Below are 23,866 nucleotides of genomic sequence, written 5' to 3' on the forward strand. Positions count from 1 at the left end.
TTTTATTCTTCCTCCCTCAATGTTTCTTATAGGAAGGGGGAGGGTGTGTGTGTGTGTGTGTGATTTTCAAGCTTCTCTCACACGATCACTCCTTTTTGAGTCCTGATGTCTCGGTTCCAGACGCTTTCTGTCAACCGTGTCGCTAACTTTTCTTCACCGCGTCTGTGTGCGATTGGGGCTTTCAGGCGAGGGCAGTGGGCGAGTACTCGCTGGCCGGAGCGTGCCGGATCTACAGAGAGACCACGTTTTGTGCCACTGTGTCGAGAACGCTCCGGTGAGCGCTTCCTCTCGGACCCCACGAACCACGCCCTCCACCCAGGACCTCGTGGTGCCTGGGACGCCCCCGCCCCTCCGCGGGCCCCGCCCCAGCCGTTCCCGGGCCAATCGGTGCGGGGACGGGGCGGGGCGGCGTGTGGGGGCGGGGCGCTCCCAGCCTTCCCCCGCGCGCGCGCGCAGCGCCCCCCGGCGCCTGGCGGTCCCCGCCGCTCCCGAGGCCCACAAGGTGTCTCCTCGCCCCTCTCGCTGCAGACATGGCCTCGGCCGCCGTGGCAGCAGCCAGACGGGGGCTGGCCCGGGTGCCCCCGCTGCTCCCCCGGCGCGGCTACCGCACCGAGCGCGGCGTCTACGGCTACCGGCCTCGGAGGCCCGAGCGCGTGGAGCCCCGGGACGGCCCGGCGAGCCCCGCAGGTCGGCGGGGCTGGGAGGCTTGGGGGCGCGCTGTTGGAGAGGGGCTGGAGGGTGGGGTGGGGGGCCTGAGGGAAGGAGGCTGGGAAGGGGGTGCTGGGGAAGAGAGGGCTCCGGGCCTGGCCTGCGGGGGTCCCAGAGAGATCCCACGGCTCCCCCGCGACCTCCGGGCTCCGTGTTTGGGAGAAGCGCATGGCGGGGATGGGCCGAGGCGGCTGGAGGGGGTGTCGTCAGTGTCGGGCCATTCTCCGGTCCTGCTCGGTAGCTGGGTATCCTTGGGGAGGGTCTCGGCTTGGGTTCCAGGCTGGGACAGTTTCGGAAGTGGTGACTCCCTGTTCCTTGGTTGATCAAAGCTTCCCGGAGGCAAGGGTGTGGGGAAAGAAAAGTTACCAGCTCGTCTAGCTCTCCCAGTTGGCATTGTGTGGATTTCCAGGGCCGGTCCCTGGAAGGGACAGCTGTGAGCAGAGAAATGTGGGTCCTGGCCTACCAGAAGAGGGCAAGGAGTTCAGGACCTTGGGTGTTTACTGTCTGATCCCCCCCCCCCCCCCACACACACACACATAGCTGTTAGTTTAACCTCAGAGTTTGAAACTCTTTTGGCTCAACCTAGACCCTGGTGACTTCAATGGATTGGAAGAAATGGCTGTCAGCTTTTGGAAACTCTTTTGCCTGCTTAGTGACAAGAAACTAATTTTGAGTATTTGGTTTATGCTCCAAAGTTACTGTATCTTTGTTCATTCCCCCAGAGTAGGAAATGAATGCAGGTTGATTATTAGAGGAAAACCATTTGACATCTTGGGATCCAACTGTTACGTTAACCATTAAGATCATCCAAGTGCTGACATTTGCATCTCACATCACACACAGAACCTCAGTTCAGTGAGAATTTAGAATAATCCTGATTTCTGTCTCTCAAATGCAATGGGTTTTCCCCCATTTTGGCCAACTAAGTTGTTGCTTCTTTCTTCATGTGTTTATCTTGGCTAAACATCAATGCCTGCGATGGATGACCACATTTCATTCGCTAAGGCTTCCCTTGTATTAAGGCTTTCAAGAGATGTTGAATTTGCTTCTAGTAACCTTTTGGATGGTAGTGGTTTCACTTGTTACAATTTGACCCGTGATGAGGGTTCTTTGTAGCTAACCATTATAACAGCTTGTACTTTAACCTCTGCCAACCTCAGTTTTCAAGTCAACTTGAATTGATCAACCATCCCAACTTAAAATGGAGGTGGTTTTAGGAGTTGTGATTCCTGGGAATAAATTTCATAAAGGAGGATTTGGGACCTATTATAACAAAATGGCAGAATTTAGAGACCATCAGGAAACGAAGCTGCAGGATTCCAAATGGCATTTTGGATGAGGAGGAATCAACTCCACTGTCAAAGTTTGGGGAGTGTGGGAGATGCTTCACCTTCTACTGGTGTCCTCTGGGGAAAACCAGATTCCAGTTAAGATCAGGAGTGTAAGAACTGCTCAGGGAAGAGGGTGAGAATGTGGGAAATTTATTAATCATGAAACGGAGTCACGAGGTCACAATGGAAGGATCTGGTGGGGGGTGGAGGTGGGGGTGGAAGGAGGGGATATAGACTGGGTCCAGTGAAAGAAAGCAGAGCAATGAAATGAAGGTCTTAGAGAAAAGAGATTGCCGGAAAGGATGCAGGCTGCTGTGCCCAGAAGCAGAAGGGGAGTACTCTGACTCTTCAAAATAGTGTACACCACATGTTCTTTGGGGTGAGGAGCGTCCTTTTGTGCCAACCCCCATATCAATATTCTTCTGTGCCATTAAAAGCCTGGCAGAAAGAGGAGCAGTGATCTCTAGGTGCTGACTTGGGCTCACTCAGAAACTGTCTTCATTAGGGCTGCTGTATTGCTGTGAGGATGGTGATGGGCCTGTACGTTTGTTATTGTACTTATCACACTGAAGATGTGGTTTTGTGGATGATAAAAGAAGTGGTGGAAGTGGAGGAGATCACCCAAAGAGAAAATAGAGTGAGAAGACCCTGGGCAGACCAAAAGGACAGCTAATTATTTTAATTTTCCACTATGACAAACACCACACAATGGTTGGCTTGATCCACAAGAATGTATTGGCTCACAGTTTTTTGAGGCTAGACAAATTCCAAAATCAAGATATCGGCAAGTCTTGCTTTCTTCCAGAATCTGTACTCCAAATATAAACCCAAGCACACATGTGGCTCTGGAATCATGCCACAGAACATCAAAATATGTTTCAAAATGTGCTCACAGTTTTCTGTGGGTTATGAAAATACCAACACAAATTTTTAAAATTCTCAGAAAAACTGTGTATCCTCGATAACAGATCTTCTGTTTTGTGGTCAGTGTGTGTAAGAGTACCCCGAGGTACTGAAGTTTGGTTGATGGTGGGCTAGAACAGTTTTATAGTTTCATGTGCAAAAGAACATCAGCTTTGGGCTCAATGTAAAATACTCTAAGTTAGAATTGGTTTCATTGAAAGGTAAAGACTCCCCCTCAAGTGGAGGCTGGGCAGTCACTCATCTGGGTTTTTGTTAAGGGGGATCATCTTGTGTCATGTGAGTGACAGGATAACATCTAAGGTCTTTTCCCAGTCTAGTCTTTATGGGCCTATGAAATAACTATGTACCTGGGGTCTTTAAGAAATAAAGAAGGAAAGAAAACATCAACTTGATTTTGTAGTTCTACCTATCTCTATTTTTTAATGTAAGATATAAGATATAAAAATATTTCAAATAACTAGGCAATAAAAGAGGGCTATAATTATTCATCATCTCAGCATTTTATCAGTGATTTTCAATTTGGGGTGTTCCATCTTTTAATATTTATCCAAGGGCATAGCTGTTTTTACAAATGTGCACTCATAGTTCTATTTCCTTTTTTTTCAGTAACTTTAGCTATCATGAGATAAAGTTAAGGAAATAAATGTGTTTGTCTGGATTCTGATCATCTTCAATCCTGAAAACCACTGGCAGATGCAGTGGGAGGGCGCAAAGTGATAAAAAGTTTGAAGGCTGCAAAGGCTTCCTTGGAAAGCTGCTCGTGGGGCTTGCAGATATGTTCTAAATTGTGTGTGTGGTTTTCTTTTCCCCCGAATTAGTGGATCATGGCCTCGCCAGGTTGGTGACTGTCTATCGTGAACATGGTCATAAGGCTGCCAAAATCAACCCCCTCTTCACTGAACAAGCTCTGCTGGAGAATGTGCCAGAAATCCAGGCTCTTGCCCAGACCCTTCAGGGACCCTTCAGCACCACAGGTGAAGCTCGTTACCAGCCATGGGGTGGGTGTGGGGGGCAGAGGGGAAGACGCTGGGTGCCCACTGGGGCTGAGGATTGCGGTGGGCAGGAGGGTCCACGGCCACCAGCGAGGAGGGGTCTTGCCTGCTGGAAGAGCCTGTTTCCTCTGCTCCTGTTATATGCACACACTTTACATGTTCTATGGACACGAACATTTTCACAACCACCCCCAAAGTAGTTATTGTCGTCTTTATTTTACAGATGGGGAAACAGAGAGGTGGTGAATTTAAGTAACTTGGAGCTAGAAACTGGCAGAGATGGGGTGACAACCCAAGCCTGACCACTTTCCAAGCTTGAACTCTCGTAACTTTCCACTTTACCCTACCTTGGAACGTAAAAAAAAGTTGGGCCTGAATCACCAGTCATGAACTTGGGGTCCTGTCGCATGTCATTTTTAAAAGTTAATCTTGGAGATGACAAATCCTGGTTATAGTTATATATGAGTAGTGTCCCAGTTATCTACTGCGGATTGAAACTGACTAAAACTGACTGGCTTCAAAAACCACAGTGGTTCTGTGGGTTGACAGGGCTCAGCTGGGTGGTTCTCAGCTGGGTCTCTCACGTGATGGCTGGAACTCAGCTCCTCAGCAAGTCCTCCTACCTCCGCTTGTTGTTTCTTCAGCATGGCATAGGGAGACAACTTTCAGGGCTCCAAAGGTGTGTGTCTCCAGGCAGGGAGTCAGGCAGAAACTGCATTGCTTTTTAAGACCCATCCTGGTATCACTTCTGCTAGACTTCACTTATCAAGGCAGCACAAAGGCCCACCCCAGTTCAAGGGGAGAGGCTGTAGATGCCACTCTTGACGAGGGAGTGGCAAGTTTCTGGAAGAACGTGTTAGGATGGAAAATATAGTTGAAGCCATGTTTGGAGTATTCAATCTGAGAAAAAGAAAACTGTCAAAATTAGAATGTATGTGAAGGAAGACATTTCATAATTTATATAATATTTTATGTTGAGTACTAGTTGATTACATATGTCAGAGTCAAAAGCAGTTGAATGAAAAGTTTCAAATTTCTATATACTGACTTAATGCCAGAAGACAACTGGAGATAAGGTTGTGTGTGTGTGTGTGTGTGTGTGTCTGTGTGTGTGTGTGTCTGTGTCTGTATGTTGTTGTCTTGGTTACTGCCAGAAATGTTAAGTCTCTGGTCATCTGACATCTAGTCTTTTTTTTTTTTTTTTTTTCTTTTATTAAATTCAGTTTTATTGAAATACATTCACACACCATACAATCATCCATGATATACAATCCACTGTCCACAGTATGATAACATAGTTATGCGTTCATCACCACAATCTATCTCTGAACATTTTCATTACATCAGAAAGAACCAGAACAGGAAAAAAAAATAAAAGTGAAAAAAAACACCCAAATCATCCTCCCATCCCACCCCATTTGTCCTTTAGTTTTTATCCCCATTCCTCCACTCATCCATACACTAGATAAAGGGGGTGTGATCCACAAGGTCTTCACAATCACACTGTCACCCCTTGTAATCTACATTATTATATAATTGTCTTCAGGAGTCCAGACTACTGGGTTGGGGTTTGGTAGTTTCAGGTATTTACTTTTAGCTATTCCAATACATTAAAGCCTAAGAGGTGTTATCTATATAGTGCATAAGAATGTCCACCAGAGTGACCTCTCGACTCCATTTGGAATCTCTCAGCCACTGAAACTATTTCGTCTCATTTTGCATCCCCCTTTTGGTCAAGAAGATACTCTCAGTCCCGCGATGCCGGGTCCACATTTATCCCTGGGAGTCATACTCTGCGTTGCCAGGGAGATTTACACCCCTGGGAGTCGGGTCCCACGTAGTGGGGAGGGCAGCAAGTTCACCTGTCGAGATGGCTCAGTTAGAGAGAGAGAGGGCCACATCTGAGCAACAAAGAGGTACTCAGGGGGAGACTCTTAGGCACCATTACATACAACTTTAGACTCTCCTTTGTGGTAATGAGCTTCATAAGGGCAAGTCCCATGCTCGAGGGCCCAGCACATCAAACCGCCAGTCCCAATGTTTGTGACAACATACGCTAGGGGATCAGCATCTCAAAGTTTAGAGATAGGCCTTACAATTCAGGGATAGAGTTAACTGCTGTAAGAGCTTACAATCTAGGGACTATTATAATTATTGTGTCCACGTTAGGCTATGTTCTAAGATTCAATTCTGAGTTTACACATTGTAGTTAGTCCATATTGGTGAGGCATCATCCCTCTCACCATGTTTTCTCCAACACTTTAACTCCTATATATATATTTTCCTACAATTTTATAGAGTTATATTCACATACCATACATTTATCCACAGTGTACAATCAGTTGTTCATGGTATCATCATAAAGTTGTACATTTATCACCACAATCAGCATTTGAACGTACTGATTACTACAAGAAAAATTGTTTTTTTTTTTTAGCAATAAGAAAAAATGATATAAAGAAAAATAACATGTCATACAATACAATATGCTACTAAGGACAGCAAATAACACCACTACCAAGAATCCCATATTACTCCCCTATATCCCCTTCTCATATACATTTAGCATTGGCGTATTGCCTTTGTTACATTTAATGGAGGTATATTACAATGTTACTGTTGACCATAGACTCCAGTTTGCTTTGATTTTGTTTTTTCCTGAATACCATCCCTTTTTCAAATTTCTACATGGTTGACATTCATTTGCTTTCCCACATGCAAAAACATTTTTATATTTGTATATTTAGTAACAGTCATTGGCCACTCCAGTTTTTGCCACATTATACAGTCCCAGTCTTTATCATCTATCTTTACCTCTGGTGTCATACATTCTCCTGTCCCACCTCTTTCAGCTTTACTCACAGACATCTTTGTTCAGTGTACTTACAATACTGTGCTACCATCACACAGTATTATGCTATCTATTTCTGGATCTATGCAATCAATCCTACACATTCTGTAGTCCTTCAGCATCAAATGGCTGATCTCTGCCCTCTTTCTATCTCCTGGTCGCCTGTGTTGTCAGCTTTTAACTCCCAAAGTTTGTTCATTAATGTCTGTTCATATTAGTGAGACCATACAGAATCTGTCCTTTTGTTTCTGGCTAACTTCACTCAACATAATGTCCTCAAGGTTCATCCACATTATTACATGATCCATGTCTTTGTTCTGTCTTACAGCTGCATAATATTCCATCATGTGTATATACCACAGTTTGTTTATCCACTCGTCCTTTGATGGACATTTGGGCTGTTTCCATCCCTTGGCAATTGTGAATAATGCTGCAATAAACATTGGTTTACAAATGTCTCTTTGTGTCTTAAGTTTCAGTTCCTCTGAGTATATACCTAGCAATGGAATAGCTGGGTCATATGGCAAATCTATATTTAGCTTCCTGAGGAACCTCCATACTGTCTTCCAGAGTGGTTGCACCATTCTACATTCCCACCAACAATGAATAAGTGTGCCTCTTTCTCCACATCCTCTCCAGCACTTGTCATTTTCTGTTTTTTGGATAATGGCCATTCTGGTAGGTGTGAGATGATATCTCATTGTGGTTTTGATTTGCATTTCCTTAATAGCCAGTGAAGTTGAGCATTTTTTCATATGCTTTTGAGCCATTTGTATTTCCTCTTCAGAAAAATGTCTGTTCATGTCTTTTGCCCATTTTTTAATTGGATTGTTTGTCTTTCTGTTATTGAGATGCAGGATTCCTTTATATATTCGGGATATTAAACCCTTATCTGATATGTGGTTTCCAAATATCATCTCCCATTGTGTAGGTTGCCTTTTGACTTTTCTGACAAAGTCCTTTGATGTACAAAAGTGTTTAATTTTGAGGAGATCCCATTTGTCTATTTGTTCTTTGGTTGCTCGTGCCTTGGGTGTGAGGTCTAAGAAACCACCTCCTTTCACAAGATCTTTAAGATATTGCCCTACATTTTCTTCTAAGAGTTTTATGGTCTTGGTGCTAATGTTTAGGTCTTTGATCCACTTTGAGTTAATTTTGGTATAAGGTGTGAGATGGACATCCTCTTTCATTCTTTTGGAAATGGATATCCAGTTCTCCAAACACCATTTATTGAACAGGCTGCTCTTTCCTAGTTGCTTCGGCTTCACTGCCTTATCAAAGATCAGTTGTCCATAGATGTGAGGGTCTACTTCTGAACACTCAATTCGATTCCATTGATCAGTATATCTGTCCTTATGCCAGTACCATGCTGTTTTGAGCACTGTAGCTTTGTAATATGCTTCAAAGTCAGGTAGTGTGAGACCTCCCACTTCACTCCTCTTTCTCAAGACATTTTTGGCTATTCGGGGCACCTTACCCTTCCAAATAAATTTAGTTATTGGTTTTTCTATTTCTGTAAAGTAAGTTGTTCGGATTTGAATTGGTATTGCATTGAATCTGTAAATCAGTTTAGGTAAAATTGCCATCTTAACTATATTTAGTCTTCCAATCCATGAACATGGTATGTTCTTCCATTTTTTCAGGTCTTGTTCAATTTCTTTTAGCAGTTTCTTATAGTTTTCTATGTAAAGGTCTTTTGTGTCCTTGGTTAAGTTTATTTCTAAATACTTGATTCTTTTGGTTGCTATTGTAAATGGGATTTTTTTCTTGATTTCCTCCTCTTGTTGCACATTACTTGTGTATAGGAACACTACAGATTTTTGCGTGTTGATCTTGTAGCCTGCTACTTTGCTGTATTCATTGACTAGTTCTACTAGCTTTGCTGTAGATTTTTCTGGATTTCCTACATATAGAATCATGTCATCTGCAAATAGTGAAAGTTTTACTTCTTTCTCTCCAATTTGGATGCCTTTTATTTCTTTTTCTTGCCTAATTGCTCTAGCTAGAACTTCCAGCACAATGTTGAATAGCAATGGTGATAGTGGGCATCCCTGTCTTGTTCCTGATCTTAGAGGAAAAGCTTTCAGTCTCTCCCCATTGAGTGTGATGTTAGCTGTGGGTTTTTCATATATCGCCTTTATCATATTGAAAAAGTTCCCTTCTATTCCTATCCTTTGAAGTGTTTTCATCAGGAAAGGAGGTTGAATTTTGTCAAATGCCTTTTCTGCATCAATCGAGATGATCATGTGGTTCTTCTGCTTTGATTTATTGATGTGGTGTAATACATTAATTGATTTTCTTGTGTTGAACCAGCCTTGCATACCTGGAATAAATCCCACCTGGTCGTGGTGTATAATTCTTTTAATGTGCTGCTGGATTCGATTTGCGAGTATTTTGTTGAGGATTTTTGCGTCTATATTCATTAAAGAAATTGGTCTATAATTTTCTCTTTTTGTAGTATCTTTGCCTGGTTTTGGTATTAGGGTGATGATGGCTTCATAGAAAGAGTTAGGTAGCTTTCCCTCTTCTTCAATTTTTTTGAAGAGATTGAGCAGGATTCGTACTAGTTCATTCTTGAATGCTTGGTAGAATTCACATGTGAAACCGTCTGGTCCTGGGCTTTTCCTTTTTGGGAGCTTTTTGATGACTGACTCAATCTCTTTACTTGTGTTTGGTTTGTTGAGGTCATCTATTTCTTCTTGAGTTAATGTTGGTTGTTTATGCTTTTCTAGGAAGTTGTCCATTTCATCTAAGTTGTCTAGTTTATTAGCATATAGTTGCTCATAGTATCTTCTCATTATCTCCTTAATTTCTGCAGGGTCGGTAGTTATATTTCCTTTCCCATTTCTGATTGCATTTATTTGCATCTGCTCTCTCTTTTTTTTTGTTAGCCTAGCCAGTGGTCCATCGATTTTATTGATTTTCTCAAACAACCAACTTCTGGTTTTGTTGATTCTCTCTATTGTTTTCCTGTTCTCAATTGCATTTATTTCTGCTCTAATGTTTGTTATTTCTTCCCTTCTGCTTGCTTTGGGGTTAGTTTGCTGTTCTTTCTCTAATTCCTCCAGGTGAGCAGTTAACTCTTCAATTTTTGCTCTCTCTTCTAATATAGGCATTTAGGGCAATAAATTTCCCTCTCAGCACCACCTTTGCTGCATCCGATAAGTTTTGATAAGTTGTGTTTTCATTGTCATTTGCCTCGAGGTATTTACTAATTTCTCTTGTAATTTCTTCCTTTACCCACTGGTTTTCTAAGAGGGTGTTGTTTAGCCTCCATATGTTTGTGCATTTTATGACCTTCTGCCTTTTATTTATTTCCAACTTCATTCCATTGTGGTCTGAGAAAGTGTTTTGTATAATATCAATATTTTTAAATTTGTTGAGACTTGCTTTGTGACCCAACATGTGGTCTATCCTAGAGAATGTTCCATGAGCACTTGAGAAAAAAGTGTATCCTGCTGTTGTTGGATGTAGCGTTCTATAAATGTCTGTCAAGTCTAGTTCATTTATCATACAATTCAACATCTCTGTTTCTTTAGTGATCCTCTGTCTAGATGTTCTATCCATTGATGAGAGCGGTGTATTGAAGTCTCCAACTATTATTGTAGAGGTATCTATTTCTCCTTTCAGTGATCGCAGTGTTTGCCTCATGAATTTTGGGGCATTCTGGTTTGGTGCATAAATATTTATGACTGTTATGTTTTCTTGATGAATTGACCCTTTTATTAATATATAGTGTCCTTTTTTGTCTCTTTTAATTGTTTTGCTTTTGAAGTCTAACTTGTCTGATATTAATATAGCTACTCCCGCTTTTTTCTGGTTGTTGTTTGCATGAAATATCTTTTTCCAACCTTTCACTTTCAGTCTATGTTTGTCCTTGTGTCTAAAGTGAGTTTCTTGTAGACAGCATATAGATGGGTCCTGTTTTTTAATCCATTCTGCCAGTCTGTGTCTTTTTATTGGGGAGTTTAATCCATTTACATTTAGTGTTATTACTGTAAGGGCAGTACTTTCTACTACCATTTTGTTTTTTGGAATTTATATGTCATATCTTATTTTTTCCTCTCCTTTTACCTTTCCTGATAATCTTCATTTCTGTACTCTTCTCCAACTCTCTCTGTCCTGTCTTTTCCTATCAGCCTGTAGCACTCCCTTTAGTATTTCTTGTAGTGCCCGTCTCTTATTCACAAACTCTCTCAGTGTCTGTTTGTCTGAAAATGTTTTACTCTCTCCCTCATTTTTGAAGGAAAGTTTTGCTGGATATAGAATTCTTGGTTGGCAGTTTTTCTCTTTCAGTATCTTAAATATATCATGCCACTGTCTTCTTGCCTCCATGGTTTCTGCAGAGAAATCTGTACATAGTCTTATTGACTTTCCCTTGTATGTGATGGATTGCTTTTCTCTTGCTGCTTTCAGTATTCTCTCTTTGTCTTTGACATTAGACAATCTGACCAGTAAGTGTCTTGGAGTAGGTCTATAGGGATCTATTCTATTTGGTGTACGTTGTACTTCTTGAATCTCTAATTTTCTGTCTTTTATAAGAGTTGGGAAATTTTCAGTGAATATGTCGTCTATTACTCTTTCTGCCCCTTTTCCCCTCTCTTCTCCTTCTGGGATACCCATAACACGTATATTTGTGCGTTTCATGTTGTCACTCAGCTCCCTAAGACCCTGCTCATATTTTTCCATTTTTTTCACCATCTGTTCTTTTGTGTGTATGAATTCGAATGTCCTGTCTTCCAGTTCACTGATCCTTTCTTCTGCCTGTTCAAATCTACTGTTGTGTCCCTCCATTGTGTTTTTCATCTCCTCCATTGTGGTCTTCATTCCCATGAGTTCTGCCATTTGTTTTTTTAAGTTTATGAATTCTTCTTTATGGTCAGCCAGTGTCTTCTTTATATCCTTCAGCTCTTTTGCTATATCTTCCTTCATTTCATCAAATTTATTTAGCATTAGTTGCCTCCACTCCTGTGTCTCAGCTGAGCTATTAGTTTGTTCCTTTGGCTGGTCCATGTTTTCATGTTTCCTGGTATGGCTTGTTATCTTAAGTTGTCTAGGCATCTGATTCTCTTGATTAGTTTATTTTGGAGCTTGTTTTCTGTCTTTTACCTAGTGGTTTTCTTGTTGGTTGGCTTTGTTTTCTGGCCTCTGTTATTCAGTTCAACTTATTCTAGACCTCTAACTTAGGTTCTATTTAGTTGATCAGACTTTTTCCCCTCTTGTTTTTTCTGTTTCTTGCTCTGCCTCTATGTAACCTTTTTGTGAGTGGGTCTCCTTAGATACGGTCGCCCTAGTCAGATTTTCCCAGTCTAGTGAGGCCCAGGTCTCATTGGGAGGGTATGGAGTTTTCCTGAGAATGAGACCCTCCTATGAGGCCTTTAGAATTGGTGCTTTTCCTCTCCTGTCCAGCAGGTGGCGCTGGCCAGCCCGCAGCTCCCCAACCAGTGTAAGGAGGTATGGAGCCTTTAGTTCTCCTGGTGACTCTGATCCTGTCAGGGGCGTGGCTGACTGAAGCCGGAATCTGAATTCCAGCCCCTGGGGTCTGAATTCCCAGAAGGAGGACTGCCAGTTGAGCTGGGCCTTCCTCCACTCTCCCAGTCCTCAGAATTCCAGTTGTCTCTCAGGGGCACTATTCCCTTCTCCTCTCTCCTCTTTGGGGCCTCTCCAGGTAGATTCCTTGGTTACCCTGAGTTGCCAATTAAAGACAGGGCTGGAGGCCTTCAGTGGTGAATATGGAATTCAAAGACACTGTGGGTACTCTGTCTCCCCTCAAGCCCAGCCTAGTCCCTCAACCTGGGCTTTCTGATAGAAAATAACCACATATATTACTTTTAGATTAAAAAAAAAAAAAAAAAAAGTAGAAAAGAAATCAAGAAAAAGAAAAAAGAAAAGAAAAAAAAAAAAAAAAAAAAAGAGTCTCTTTTAAATGTCTTTCCCCAGCCTGGAAGTTTTGTCAGTGTCAGAATAGAGCATTTAAAGATATGCTTTGGGCTATTGTCTGATAATTACTCTCCAACTGCTTCAGTTCCACCCCTGCCGGGGGCTATTGAAATGCAAAAAGATAAGGGATCAGTGAGAAGCCAGAAGGGACAAAATGTAAGGGAAAAAAAAATGGCTTTTTTGGAGTCTGGGAATGGGTGCCCACTTTTACGTGCCCCTACTTCTTGGAGCCCAGCCCTTCTTTAGCACCCCAGGTCCCAAAGTTAGTTAATTAATTTGTTAATTAATTCTGCAGTTGAGGCTGGGTTGAGCCTCCCTTCTTGCCCTCAGCAGATTGCTGTTTTTTGTTTTTTTTTCCCCCCCTTTCAGGGAGCCAGCAGCAAGACAGTCTGTGAGGTCTGGGTGGGGAGGGGCGCCAGAGCCCTGGTTCGGGGAACTTACAATGTTCGCTGCGGTCTCAGCTTTTCCTCCAATTCCAAACTTGTGTCCAATGTGTGACTGGTTACTGGAGACCCCGAAAACACTGTTTCATATAGTTCTTGGGTAATTGCCAGCTGCTCTAGGGGAGAGACGAAATTCTGCTCCTCACCACTCCGCCATCTTGCCCCGCCTCCTGACATCTAGTCTTTTCATAAGATTCTCCTTTACTTCATCTCCCCACCACTGTCCTCTCCCCCAACTCACTGCTGAACCCCCATCCCATTGCAACCTGCTCTTATCCTCAACCTATTCACACAACACTCCATCAATGTTTTTGTCTTAAGTATAATTGGACTTTTCCCTAAAGTTCCCCATTCCTTGAGCTGTCAAGTGGAGGCTGCCCATTTTCTCTCTCTAATGAATTTCAGGTATTGGGAGCAGAGGAAGTATGTAGGAACTCCTGTGAGGCTACTTCTTACCTTCTAGGGGAAATTCCTCCTCCTTTATAACTGTGCTATATCTTCTTCTAGCCTTGCTGGAGTCAACTGCTGGCTTCCAGATCATTCACCAGGGACCTTTGGTGTCCAGCTCACAACTATCCTCTCTTAGGACCACTCCTGACGTTACCTGGGAGACTTGAGCACCCATACCAGACATCCGCCTAGCAGCAGAGTCTACCATTCTTGGCTCTGTTTAGTCCAAGACCATCACCTAAACGTCACTTTATCTGCTCTGCCTCTGAAATGTTAATTCCAAGACCCCAACACTCTTAACCTAGCACCCATCCTCTTAGCTATTTTACTTTACCACATCCACTACCACTGAGCTTTGAGCTCAGTCTGGCCTCTGGCTCCTTAGTCTCTCCATTTCCTCCCAGTTAATCGGTTCCTTTCTGGCTTTACCTCCCTCACTTCCCAATCTTGGTCGCCCTTGTTTCAACCATTTTCACTACCACCCTCAACTTTCTTGCCTCCTTATCTTCTGTTCCTCCTGCTTGACAAAATCTCAACTGTTTCAGTACGATCATATGACTTTTTCAAGCCTTCTGCTGAGCTTAGCAGGACAGAATCAGCCAACCATAGTTCCACTTCAGGCTCATAATTTCAGCCTATCCTTTTCTCTTAATACCATCCTGCAATCTTTTGACTCTTCCTTGATCATCTGCCTTTAGACTCATCTTGAAATAATTCCTATTGCTTCTAATCTCATCCTCAACAGATGGCTTGTCTTCCTACTTCACTGAGACAGTTAGGTAGGAATTGCTTTTGCCCTCTCACTTACAAACGTTCTAATTCTAAACCCAAACATAACCCTCCCACCTTCCGTGAGGAAGAAGCGTGTATTGGTCCATCCTTGGCTAATCCCTCTCCCCACCTATGGATCTCACTCCCCTCTGCCTCTTCTTGGATGTCAGTCCATGAATCATTTCCTCTTTCCAAATCTTCCATTTCTTCTTCTCCATAGGCTCCTTCCTTTCAGTATGTAAATAAGCTCAGGGTTCTTCCATTTTTAAAATCCTTCCTCCATCTTCCTCCACTTTTATTAACTATCACCTTGTATTTTTTTTCTTGTTTTTCTATTTTCTTGACTAGCCTGTGATGATTGTTCCTACTTCCTTACCTCAAATTTCCAATTATACCCACTTCAATCTGCCTTTTGCCTCCACTGTTCTGTTGAAATTTCTCTTGCAAACTTCACCAACATCCACTTATCTGTCAAATCCAATCAAACCATGAGAATAGCTAACTCCCACTGTTGACCACATTTACTGATTTTTTTCTTGTTCTTTTTCTTTCTTTCTTTTTAAATTGCCTTTCTGCCCTGCTGCCCTTTTTTTTATCTTCATTTTATTGAGATGTATTCACATACCACACAGTCATACAAAACAAATTGTACATTCGATTGTTCACAGTACCATTACATAGTTATACATTCATCACCTAAATCAATCCCTGACACCTTCATTAGCACACACACAAAAATAACAAGAATAATAATTAAAGTGAAAAAGAGCAATTGAAGTACAAAAGAACACTGGGTACCTTTGTCTGTTTGTTTGTTTGTTTCCTTCCCCTATTTTTCTACTCATCCATCCATAAACTAGACAAAGTGGAGTGTGGTCCTTATGGCTTTCCCAATCCCATTGTCACCCCTCATAAGCTACATTTTTATACAATTGTCTTCGAGATTCATGGGTTCTGGGTTGTAGTTTGATAGTTTCAGGTATCCACCACCAGCTACCCCAATTCTTTAGAACCTAAAAAGGGTTGTCTAAAGCGTGCGTAAGAGTGCCCACCAGAGTGATCTCTCGGCTCCTTTTGGAATCTCTCTGCTACTGAAGCTTATTTCATTTCCTTTCACATCCCCCTTTTGGTCAAGAAGATGTTCTCCGTCCCACGATGCCAGGTCTACATTCCTCCCCGGGAGTCATATTCCACGTTGCCAGGGAGATTCACTCCCCTGGGTGTCTGATCCCACGTAGGGGGGAGGGCAGTGATTTCACCTTTCAAGTTGGCTTAGCCAGAGAGAGAGGGCCACATCTGAGCAACAAAGAGGCATTCGGGAGGAGGCTCTTAGGCACAATTATAGGGAGGCCTAGCCTCTCCTTTGCAGCAACCGTCTTCCCATGGGTAAATCCTATGGTAGAGGGCTCAACCCATCAAACCACCAGTCCCCTATGTCTGTGGTCATGTTCCTGCTGCCCTTTTGTATTTGATATTTTGGACTAGTCCAGATTCACCTTTGTCAAGCCCATTCTCCTTTTTTTTTCAAAGCAAATTTCATTCTAAGGCATGGAAAATTCTGGAGAATTGTCTTAGCCCCACTGCACAGAATTCCTCTGTGGTCATAGAATGTGCAGTACTCACTGGAGAAGGCAGGTCAGGCACTACCAGATCCTCACATGCAACTTGTCATTTTTCTAGCTTATTCATTATTTGCTGTTGATTGCTAATCTCACTCTTGGAGGGGCCTTTCTAAGTTCTGGAGCTTGTGGCTGAGTGATCAAATTACAATATAGTGAAATTTATTTCTCATTCAAATTACACTTATCTTTTTAAAATGCATTTGGTGGTTTTACTGCCAAGTTATCATCCTTCTTGAATCCCTCTAGAACAAAGAGGTAATCTTTTGATTCAAATATCTTTTCAGAAACTTGGGGTACCCATCTCCAATCCGTCCTTTCTTCTTAACTGATTTTTATCTCCTAATATCGTCAAACCCAGTCCCTTTTTTTCATTCCTACTGCCACCATCCTGGCCTGGGCAGCATCTTTCACTTGGATTAGACGGTCTCCTACTCAGTTTATCTAAGTTTATCTAGTTTATCTTTTGCTCTCTCCAGTCCATTTTCCACACAACAGCGGAAGAGATCTTTTAAATGCACAAATCAGATCATGAGTTTCCCTGCCTAAGATCCTTCAAGGGCTTGCCATAGCACTTTAAAAAGCCAGCCCATTAGCTACTTTCTTTTTTATGATGTCTGGCCTATGTCAGTCACTGACACCTCATCTCTGAGCACACTCTCCTTTGATCTCTAAGCTCTCTTCCCTGCCCAATCCACGCAAACACACACACATAATCCACAACTTCTTTAGAGGGGTTTGGACGTTCTTCTCTTGGTTTCCATAACCCTAATATTTCCTGCCTTCCCCTTTTCACCTTTCAGACTTCTTTTGTGGGAACTTCTCTCTTTGTCTGTCGTTGAAACATTGCTTTTTCAATGTTTCTTAGAATTAGACATCTAATGTCTCTTAGAATTAGACATCTCCTACATTGGAAGATGTCGTTGCCCGTGGCATCCATACCATACCACATATATTCCAAGGACTCCTAAGGCTACTTCCTATGCATATCTCTTTTGAGCCCTCTCAGCCATGTGTGCAACCTACATACTGCCATTTTTCCATATGCATATCTCATTGGCACTTCCAACCAAAAGCTAATTGCCTCCGTCTGAATTATCCAGAGACTTCCTCTGCTGCTTGTATATTCACTGTCATCACAATTAATTCTAGAACATTTTCATCACTCCCAAAGAAAAACCCCATACCCTTTAACAGACACCTCTCAATCCCTCTATCTTTCTCTAGCGCTACATAACCACTGATCTATCTGTCTCTATAGATTTATTTATATTTACATTTTATATAAATGGAATCATACCATTATGTAGTACTTTGTGTATGGTTTGTTTCACTTGACATGAGGTTCTTTTTAAAAATTGTTCTTATTAATTTTTTTAAGTAGAGACGTTGTAAGTTTACCGAAGAGACATGTAAAAAATACAGAGTTCCCGTATACCCCTTATTGTTATCATTTTGCATTAGTGTGGTACCTTTGTTACAATTGATGAAAGAATATTAAAATAGTGTATTAACTATAGTCCATAGTTTATATTAGGTGTATTTTCCCCCATATACCATCCTATTATTAATACTTTGTATTAGTGTCATACATTTGTTATAATTCATGAAAGAACATACTTAAATTTGTGATATTAACCTCAGTCCATCATCCACAACAGGGTTCACTGTGTTATACAGTCCCATGTTTTCTCTTCTAATTTTCTTTCTAGTAATATACACAACCCAAACTTCCCTTTCAACCACATTCACATATATAATTCAGCACTGTTAATTACATTCACAGTAATTTGCTACCATTACCACCATCCATTTCCAAACCTTTAGGATCAATATAGAAATTCTGTACAAAATAAGCATTAGCTCTCCATTTTCTACTCCCTTTCATTCCCTGGTAACCTATATTTAAGATTCTAACTCTGTGAGTTCGCTTATTATTATTATTAGTTCATATCAGTGAGATCATACAATATTTGTCCTTTTGTGTCTGGATTATTTCACTCAGCATAATGTCCTCACGGTTCATCCATGTTGTTGCATGCATCAGAACTTCATTCCTTTTTACAGGGGAATAATATTCTGTCATATGTTATATACTGCATTTTGTTTATGCATTCATCTGTTGATAGACACTTGGGTTACTTCCATCTTTTGGCAATTGAGAATAATGCCATTGGTCTGCAAATATCTGTTCAAGGCCCTGCTTTCAGTTCTGCATACACATCTATTAATGGGATTGTGAGATCATATGGCAGTTCTATACTTAGCTTCCTGAGGAACTGCCGAACTTTTACAGCGGCTGCACCATTTTACATTCCCACCAACAATGAATGTGTTCCTATTTCTCCACAACTTCTCCAACACTTGCAGTTCTCTGTTTTTTAAATAGTAGCCATTCTCATAGGTGTGAAGTGATATCTCGCAGCAGTTTTAATTTGCATTTCCCTAACAGCTAGTGATATTGAACATCTTTTCATGTACTTTTTAAACATTTGTATTTCCTCTTTGGAAAATATCTGTTGAAGTCTTATGCTCATTTTTAAATTGGGTTGTTTGTCTTTTTATTGTTGAGCTGTAGGATTTCTTCATATATTCTGGATATTAAACCCTTATCAGATATGTGGTTTCCAAATAGCTTCTCCCATTCAGCAGGCTGCCTTTTCACTTTCTTAACAAAGTCCTTTGAAGTGCAAAAGTTTCTAATTTTGCGGAGGTCCCATTTATCTATTTTTCCCTTGCATCGCCTGTGCTTTAAATGCAAAGTCTAAGAAACCATTGCCACTCTTGAAGATGCTTCCCTACATTTTCTTCTAGGGGTTTTATGGTCCTGGCTCTTATATTTAAGTCTTTGATCCATTTTAAGTTAATTTTTGTATATGGTGTGAGATAGGGGTCCCCTTTCATTCTTTTGCATATGGATATCCATTTCTCCCAGCACCATTTGTTGAAGAGACTATTCTGACCCAGTTGAGTGGACTTGGTATCCTTGTTAAATATCAATTGAACATAGATGTGAGTGTCTATTTCTGAACTCTCAATTGATTCCATTGGTCAATATATCTAGCTTTATGCCAGTACCATACATACTCTTTTGACCACTGTAACTTTGTAGTATGCTTTAAAGTCAGGATGTGTGAATCTTCCATGTTCCTTCTTTTTTTTTTTTTTTTTATCATCATTTTATTGAGATATATTCACATACCACGCAGTCATACAAAACAAATTGTACTTTCGATTGTTTACAGTACCATTACATAGTTGTACATTCATCACCTAAATCAATCCCTGACACCTTCATTAGCACACACACAAAAATAACAAGAATAATAATTAGAGTGAAAAAAGAGCAATTGAAGTAAAAAAGAATACTGGGTACCTTTGTCTGTTTGTTTCCTTCCCCTACTTTTCTACACATCCATCCATAAACTAGACAAAGTGGAGTTTGGTCCTTATGGCTTTCCCAATCCCATTGTCACCCCTCATAAGCTACATTTTTATACAACTGTCTTCGAGATTCATGGGTTCTGGGTTGTAGTTTGATAGTTTCAGGTATCCACCACCAGCTACCCCAATTCTTTAGAACCTAAAAAGGGTTGTCTAAAGTGTGCGTAAGAGTGCCCACCAGAGTGATCTCTCGGCTCGTTTTGGAATCTCTCTGCCACTGAAGCTTATTTCATTTCCTTTCACATCCCCCTTTTGGTCAAGAAGATGTTCTCCGTCCCACGATGCCGGGTCTACATTCCTCCCCGGGAGTCATATTCCACGTTGCCAGGGAGATTCACTCCCCTGGGTGTCTGATCCCACGTAGAGGGGAGGGCAGTGATTTCACCTTTCAAGTTGGCTTAGCCAGAGAGATAGGGCCACATCTGAGCAACAAAGAGGCATTCAGAAGGAGACTCTTAGGCACAAATATAGGGAGGCCTAGCCTCTACTTTGCAGCAACCGTCTTCCCAAGGGTAAAACTTATGGTAGAGGGCTCAACCCATCCAACCACCAGTCCCCTATGTCTGTGGTCATGTTAGCAACCATCGAGGTGGGGTAGGCGAATACCCCTGCATTCTCCACAGGCTCCTCAAGGGGGCACTACATCTTTTTTTTTTTCCTTGTTTTTCTTTTCTTTTTTTTTTTTTAACTTTCCCTTCTTTTTTAAATCAACTGTATGAAAAAAAAAGTTAAAAAGAAAACAAACATACAATAAAAGAACATTTCAAGGAGACCATAACAAGGGAGTAAGAAAAAGACAACTAACCTAAGATAACTGCTTAACTTCCAACATGTTCCTACTTTACCCCAAGAAAGTTACAGAATATAGCAACATTTCTGTGAACTTGTTCCTACTATATCCATCAGAAATTAACAGACCATAGTCATTTCTGGGCATCCCCAGAACGTTAAATAGCTTATCTGTTCTTCTTGGATTATTGTTCCCCCTTCCTTAATTGCTCTCTACTGCTAGTTCCCCTATATTCTACATTATAAACCATTTGTTTTACATTTTTCAAAGTTCACATTAGTGGTAGCATATAATATTTCTCTTTTTGTGCCTGGCTTATTTCGCTCAGCATTATGTCTTCAAGGTTCATCCATGTTGTCATATGTTTCACCGAGATCGTTCCTTCTTACTGCCGCGTAGTATTCCATCGTGTGTATATACCACATTTTATTTATCCACTCATCTGTTGAAGGACATTTGGGTTGTTTCCATCTCTTGGCAATTGTGAATAATGCTGCTATGAACATTGGCGTGCAGATATCTGTTCGTGTCACTGCTTTCCGATCTTCCGGGTATATACCGAGAAGTGCAATCGCTCTATCGAATGGTAGCTCTATATCTAGTTTTCTAAGGAACTGCCAGACTGACTTCCAGAGTGGCTGAACCATTATACAGTCCCACCAACAATGAATAAGAGTTCCAATTTCTCCACATCCCCTCCAGCATTTGTAGTTTCCTGTTTGTTTAATGGCAGCCATTCTAACCGGTGTTAGATGGTATCTCATTGTGGTCTTAATTTGCATCTCTCTAATAGCTAGTGAAGCTGAACATTTTTTCATGTGTTTCTTGGCCATTTGTATTTCCTCTTCAGAGAACTGTCTTTTCATATCTTTTGCCCATTTTATAATTGGGCTGTCTGTACTATTGTCATTGAGTTGTAGGATTTCTTTGTATATGCAAGATATCAGTCTTTTGTCAGATACATGGTTTCCAAAAATTTTTTCCCATTGAGTTGGCTGCCTCTTTACCTTTTTGAGAAATTCCTTTGAGGTGCAGAAACTTCTAAGCTTGAGGAGTTCCCATTTATCTATTTTCTCTTTTGTTGCTTGTGCTTTGGGTGTAAAGTCTAGGAAGTGGCCGCCTAATACAAGGTCTTGAAGATGTTTTCCTACATTATCTTCTAGGAGTTTTATGGTACTTTCTTTTATATTGAGATCTTTGGTCCATTTTGAGTTAATTTTTGTGTAGGGGGTGAGGTAGGGGTCCTCTTTCATTCTTTTGGATATGGATATCCAACTCTCCCAGCCCCATTTGTTGAAAAGACCATTATGACTCAGTTCAGTGACTTTGGGGGCCTTATCAAAGATCAGTCGGCCATAGATCTGAGGGTCTATCTCTGAATTCTCAATTCGATTCCATTGATCTATATGTCTATCTTTGTGCCAGTACCATGCTGTTTTGGCAACTGTGGCTTTATAATAAGCTTCAAAGTCAGGGAGTGTAAGTCCTCCCACTTCGTTTTTCTTTTTTAGAGTGTCTTTAGCAATTCGAGGCATCTTCCCTTTCCAAATAAATTTGATAACTAGCTTTTCCAAGTCTGCAAAGTAGGTTGTTGGAATTTTGATTGGGATTGCATTGAATCTGTAGATGAGTTTGGGTAGAATTGACATCTTAATGACATTTAGTCCTTCCTATCCATGAACATGGAATATTTTTCCATCTTTTAAGGTCCCCTTCTATTTCTTTTAGTAGAGTTATGTAGTTTTCTTTGTATAGGTCTTTTACATCTTTGGTTAAGTTGATTCCTAGGTACTTGATTTTTTTAGTTGCTATTGAAAATGGTATCTTTTTCTTGAGTGTCTCTTCAGTTTGTTCATTTCTAGCATATAGAAACATTACTGACTTATGTGCATTAATCTTGTATCCCGCTACTTTGCTAAATTTGTTTATTAGCTCTAGTAGGTGTATCGTTGATTTCTCAGGGTTTTCTAGATATAAGATCATATCATCTGCAAACAATGACAGTTTTACTTCTTCTTTTCCAATTTGGATGCCTTTTATTTCTTTGTCTTGCCGGATTGCCCTGGCTAGCACTTCCAGCACAATGTTGAATAACAGTGGTGACAGCGGGCATCCTTGTCTTGTTCCTGATCTTAGAGGGAAGGCTTTCAGTCTCTCACCATTGAGTACTATGCTGGCTGTGGGTTTTTCATATATGCTCTTTATCATGTTGAGGAAGTTTCCTTCAATTCCTACCTTTTGAAGTGTTTTTATCAAAAAGGGATGTTGGATTTTGTCAAATGCTTTTTCAGCATCTATTGAGATGATCAATTGATTTTTCCCTTTCGAGTTTTTAATGTGTTGTAATACATTGATTGATTTTTCTTATGTTGAACCATCCTTGCATGCCTGGAATGAACCCCACTTGGTCATGGTGTATGATTTTTTTAATGTGTCTTTGGATTCGATTTGCAAGTATTTTGTTGAGGATTTTTGCATCTATATTCATTAGGGAGATTGGCCGGTAGTTTTCCTTTTTTGTAGCATCTTTGCCTGGTTTTGGTATTAGATTGATGTTAGCTTCATAAAATGAGTTAGGTAGTGTTCCATTTTTTTTCAATGTTTTGAAAGAGTTTGAGTAAGATTGGTGTCAGTTCTTTCTGGAAAGTTTGGTAGAATTCCCCTGTGAAGCCATCTGGCCCTGGGCATTTATTTGTGGGAAGATTTTTGATGACTGATTGGATCTCTTTGCTTGTGATGGGTTGGTTGAGGTCTTCTATTTCTTCTCTGGTCAGTCTAGGTTGTTCATATGTTTCCAGGAAATTGTCCATTTCTTCTACATTATCCAGTTTGTTGCCATACAGTTGTTCATAATATCCTCTTATAATTTTTTTAATTTCTTCAGGATCTGCAGTTATGTCACCTTTTTCATTCATTATTTTGTTTATATGGGTCTTCTCTCTTTTTGATTTTGTCAGTCTAGCTAGGGGCTTGTCAATCTTGTTGATCTTCTCAAAGAACCAACTTTTGGTGATATTTATCCTCTCTATTGTTTTTTTGTTCTCTATGTCATTTATTTCTGCTTTAATCCTTGTTATTTCTTTTCTTCTACTTGGTTTAGGATTGGTTTGCTGTTCATTTTCTAGCTTCTTCAGTTGATCCATTAGTTCTTTGATTTTGGCTCTTTCTTCCTTTTTAATATATGCGTTTAGTGCTATAAATTTCCCCCTTAGCACTGCTTTTGCTGCATCCCATAGGTTTTGGTATGTTGTGTTCTCATTTTCATTCGTCTCTATATATTTAGCAATTTCTCTTGCTATTTCTTCTTTAACCCACTGATTGTTTAGGAGTGTGTTGTTTAACCTCCAGGTATTTGTGAATTTTCTAAGTCTCTGATGGTTATTGACTTCTAATTGTATTCCATTGTGGTCAGAGAATGTGCTTTGAATAATTTCAATCTTTTTAAATTTATTGAGGCTTGTTTTATGTCCCAGCATATGATCTATTCTGGAGAAAGTTCCGTGAGCACTAGAAAAGTATGTGTATCCTGGTGATTTGGGATGTAATGTCCTGTATATGTCTGTTAAATCTAATTCATTTATCAGATTGTTTAGGTTTTCAATT

At 40.8% G+C, this 23,866-nt stretch overlaps 1 protein-coding gene across 1 annotated transcript in view; it reads left to right on the forward strand.

The window, feature by feature from the left end:
- The first annotated feature begins 467 nt into the window (after positions 1-467).
- Positions 468-23,866, forward strand: part of DHTKD1 (dehydrogenase E1 and transketolase domain containing 1) — a 69,694-nt gene continuing 46,295 nt past the window's right edge. Inside the window, exons 1-2 of the mRNA XM_037847681.1 lie at positions 468-687; positions 3,782-3,937. Coding sequence (XP_037703609.1) covers positions 531-687; positions 3,782-3,937 — 313 coding nt within the window. The 5' untranslated portion in view covers positions 468-530. The remainder of the gene's footprint in view (positions 688-3,781; positions 3,938-23,866) is intronic.

The sequence above is a fragment of the Choloepus didactylus genome, chromosome 8 (genome assembly GCF_015220235.1).
Source record: "Choloepus didactylus isolate mChoDid1 chromosome 8, mChoDid1.pri, whole genome shotgun sequence".
Taxonomy (NCBI): domain Eukaryota; kingdom Metazoa; phylum Chordata; class Mammalia; order Pilosa; family Megalonychidae; genus Choloepus; species Choloepus didactylus.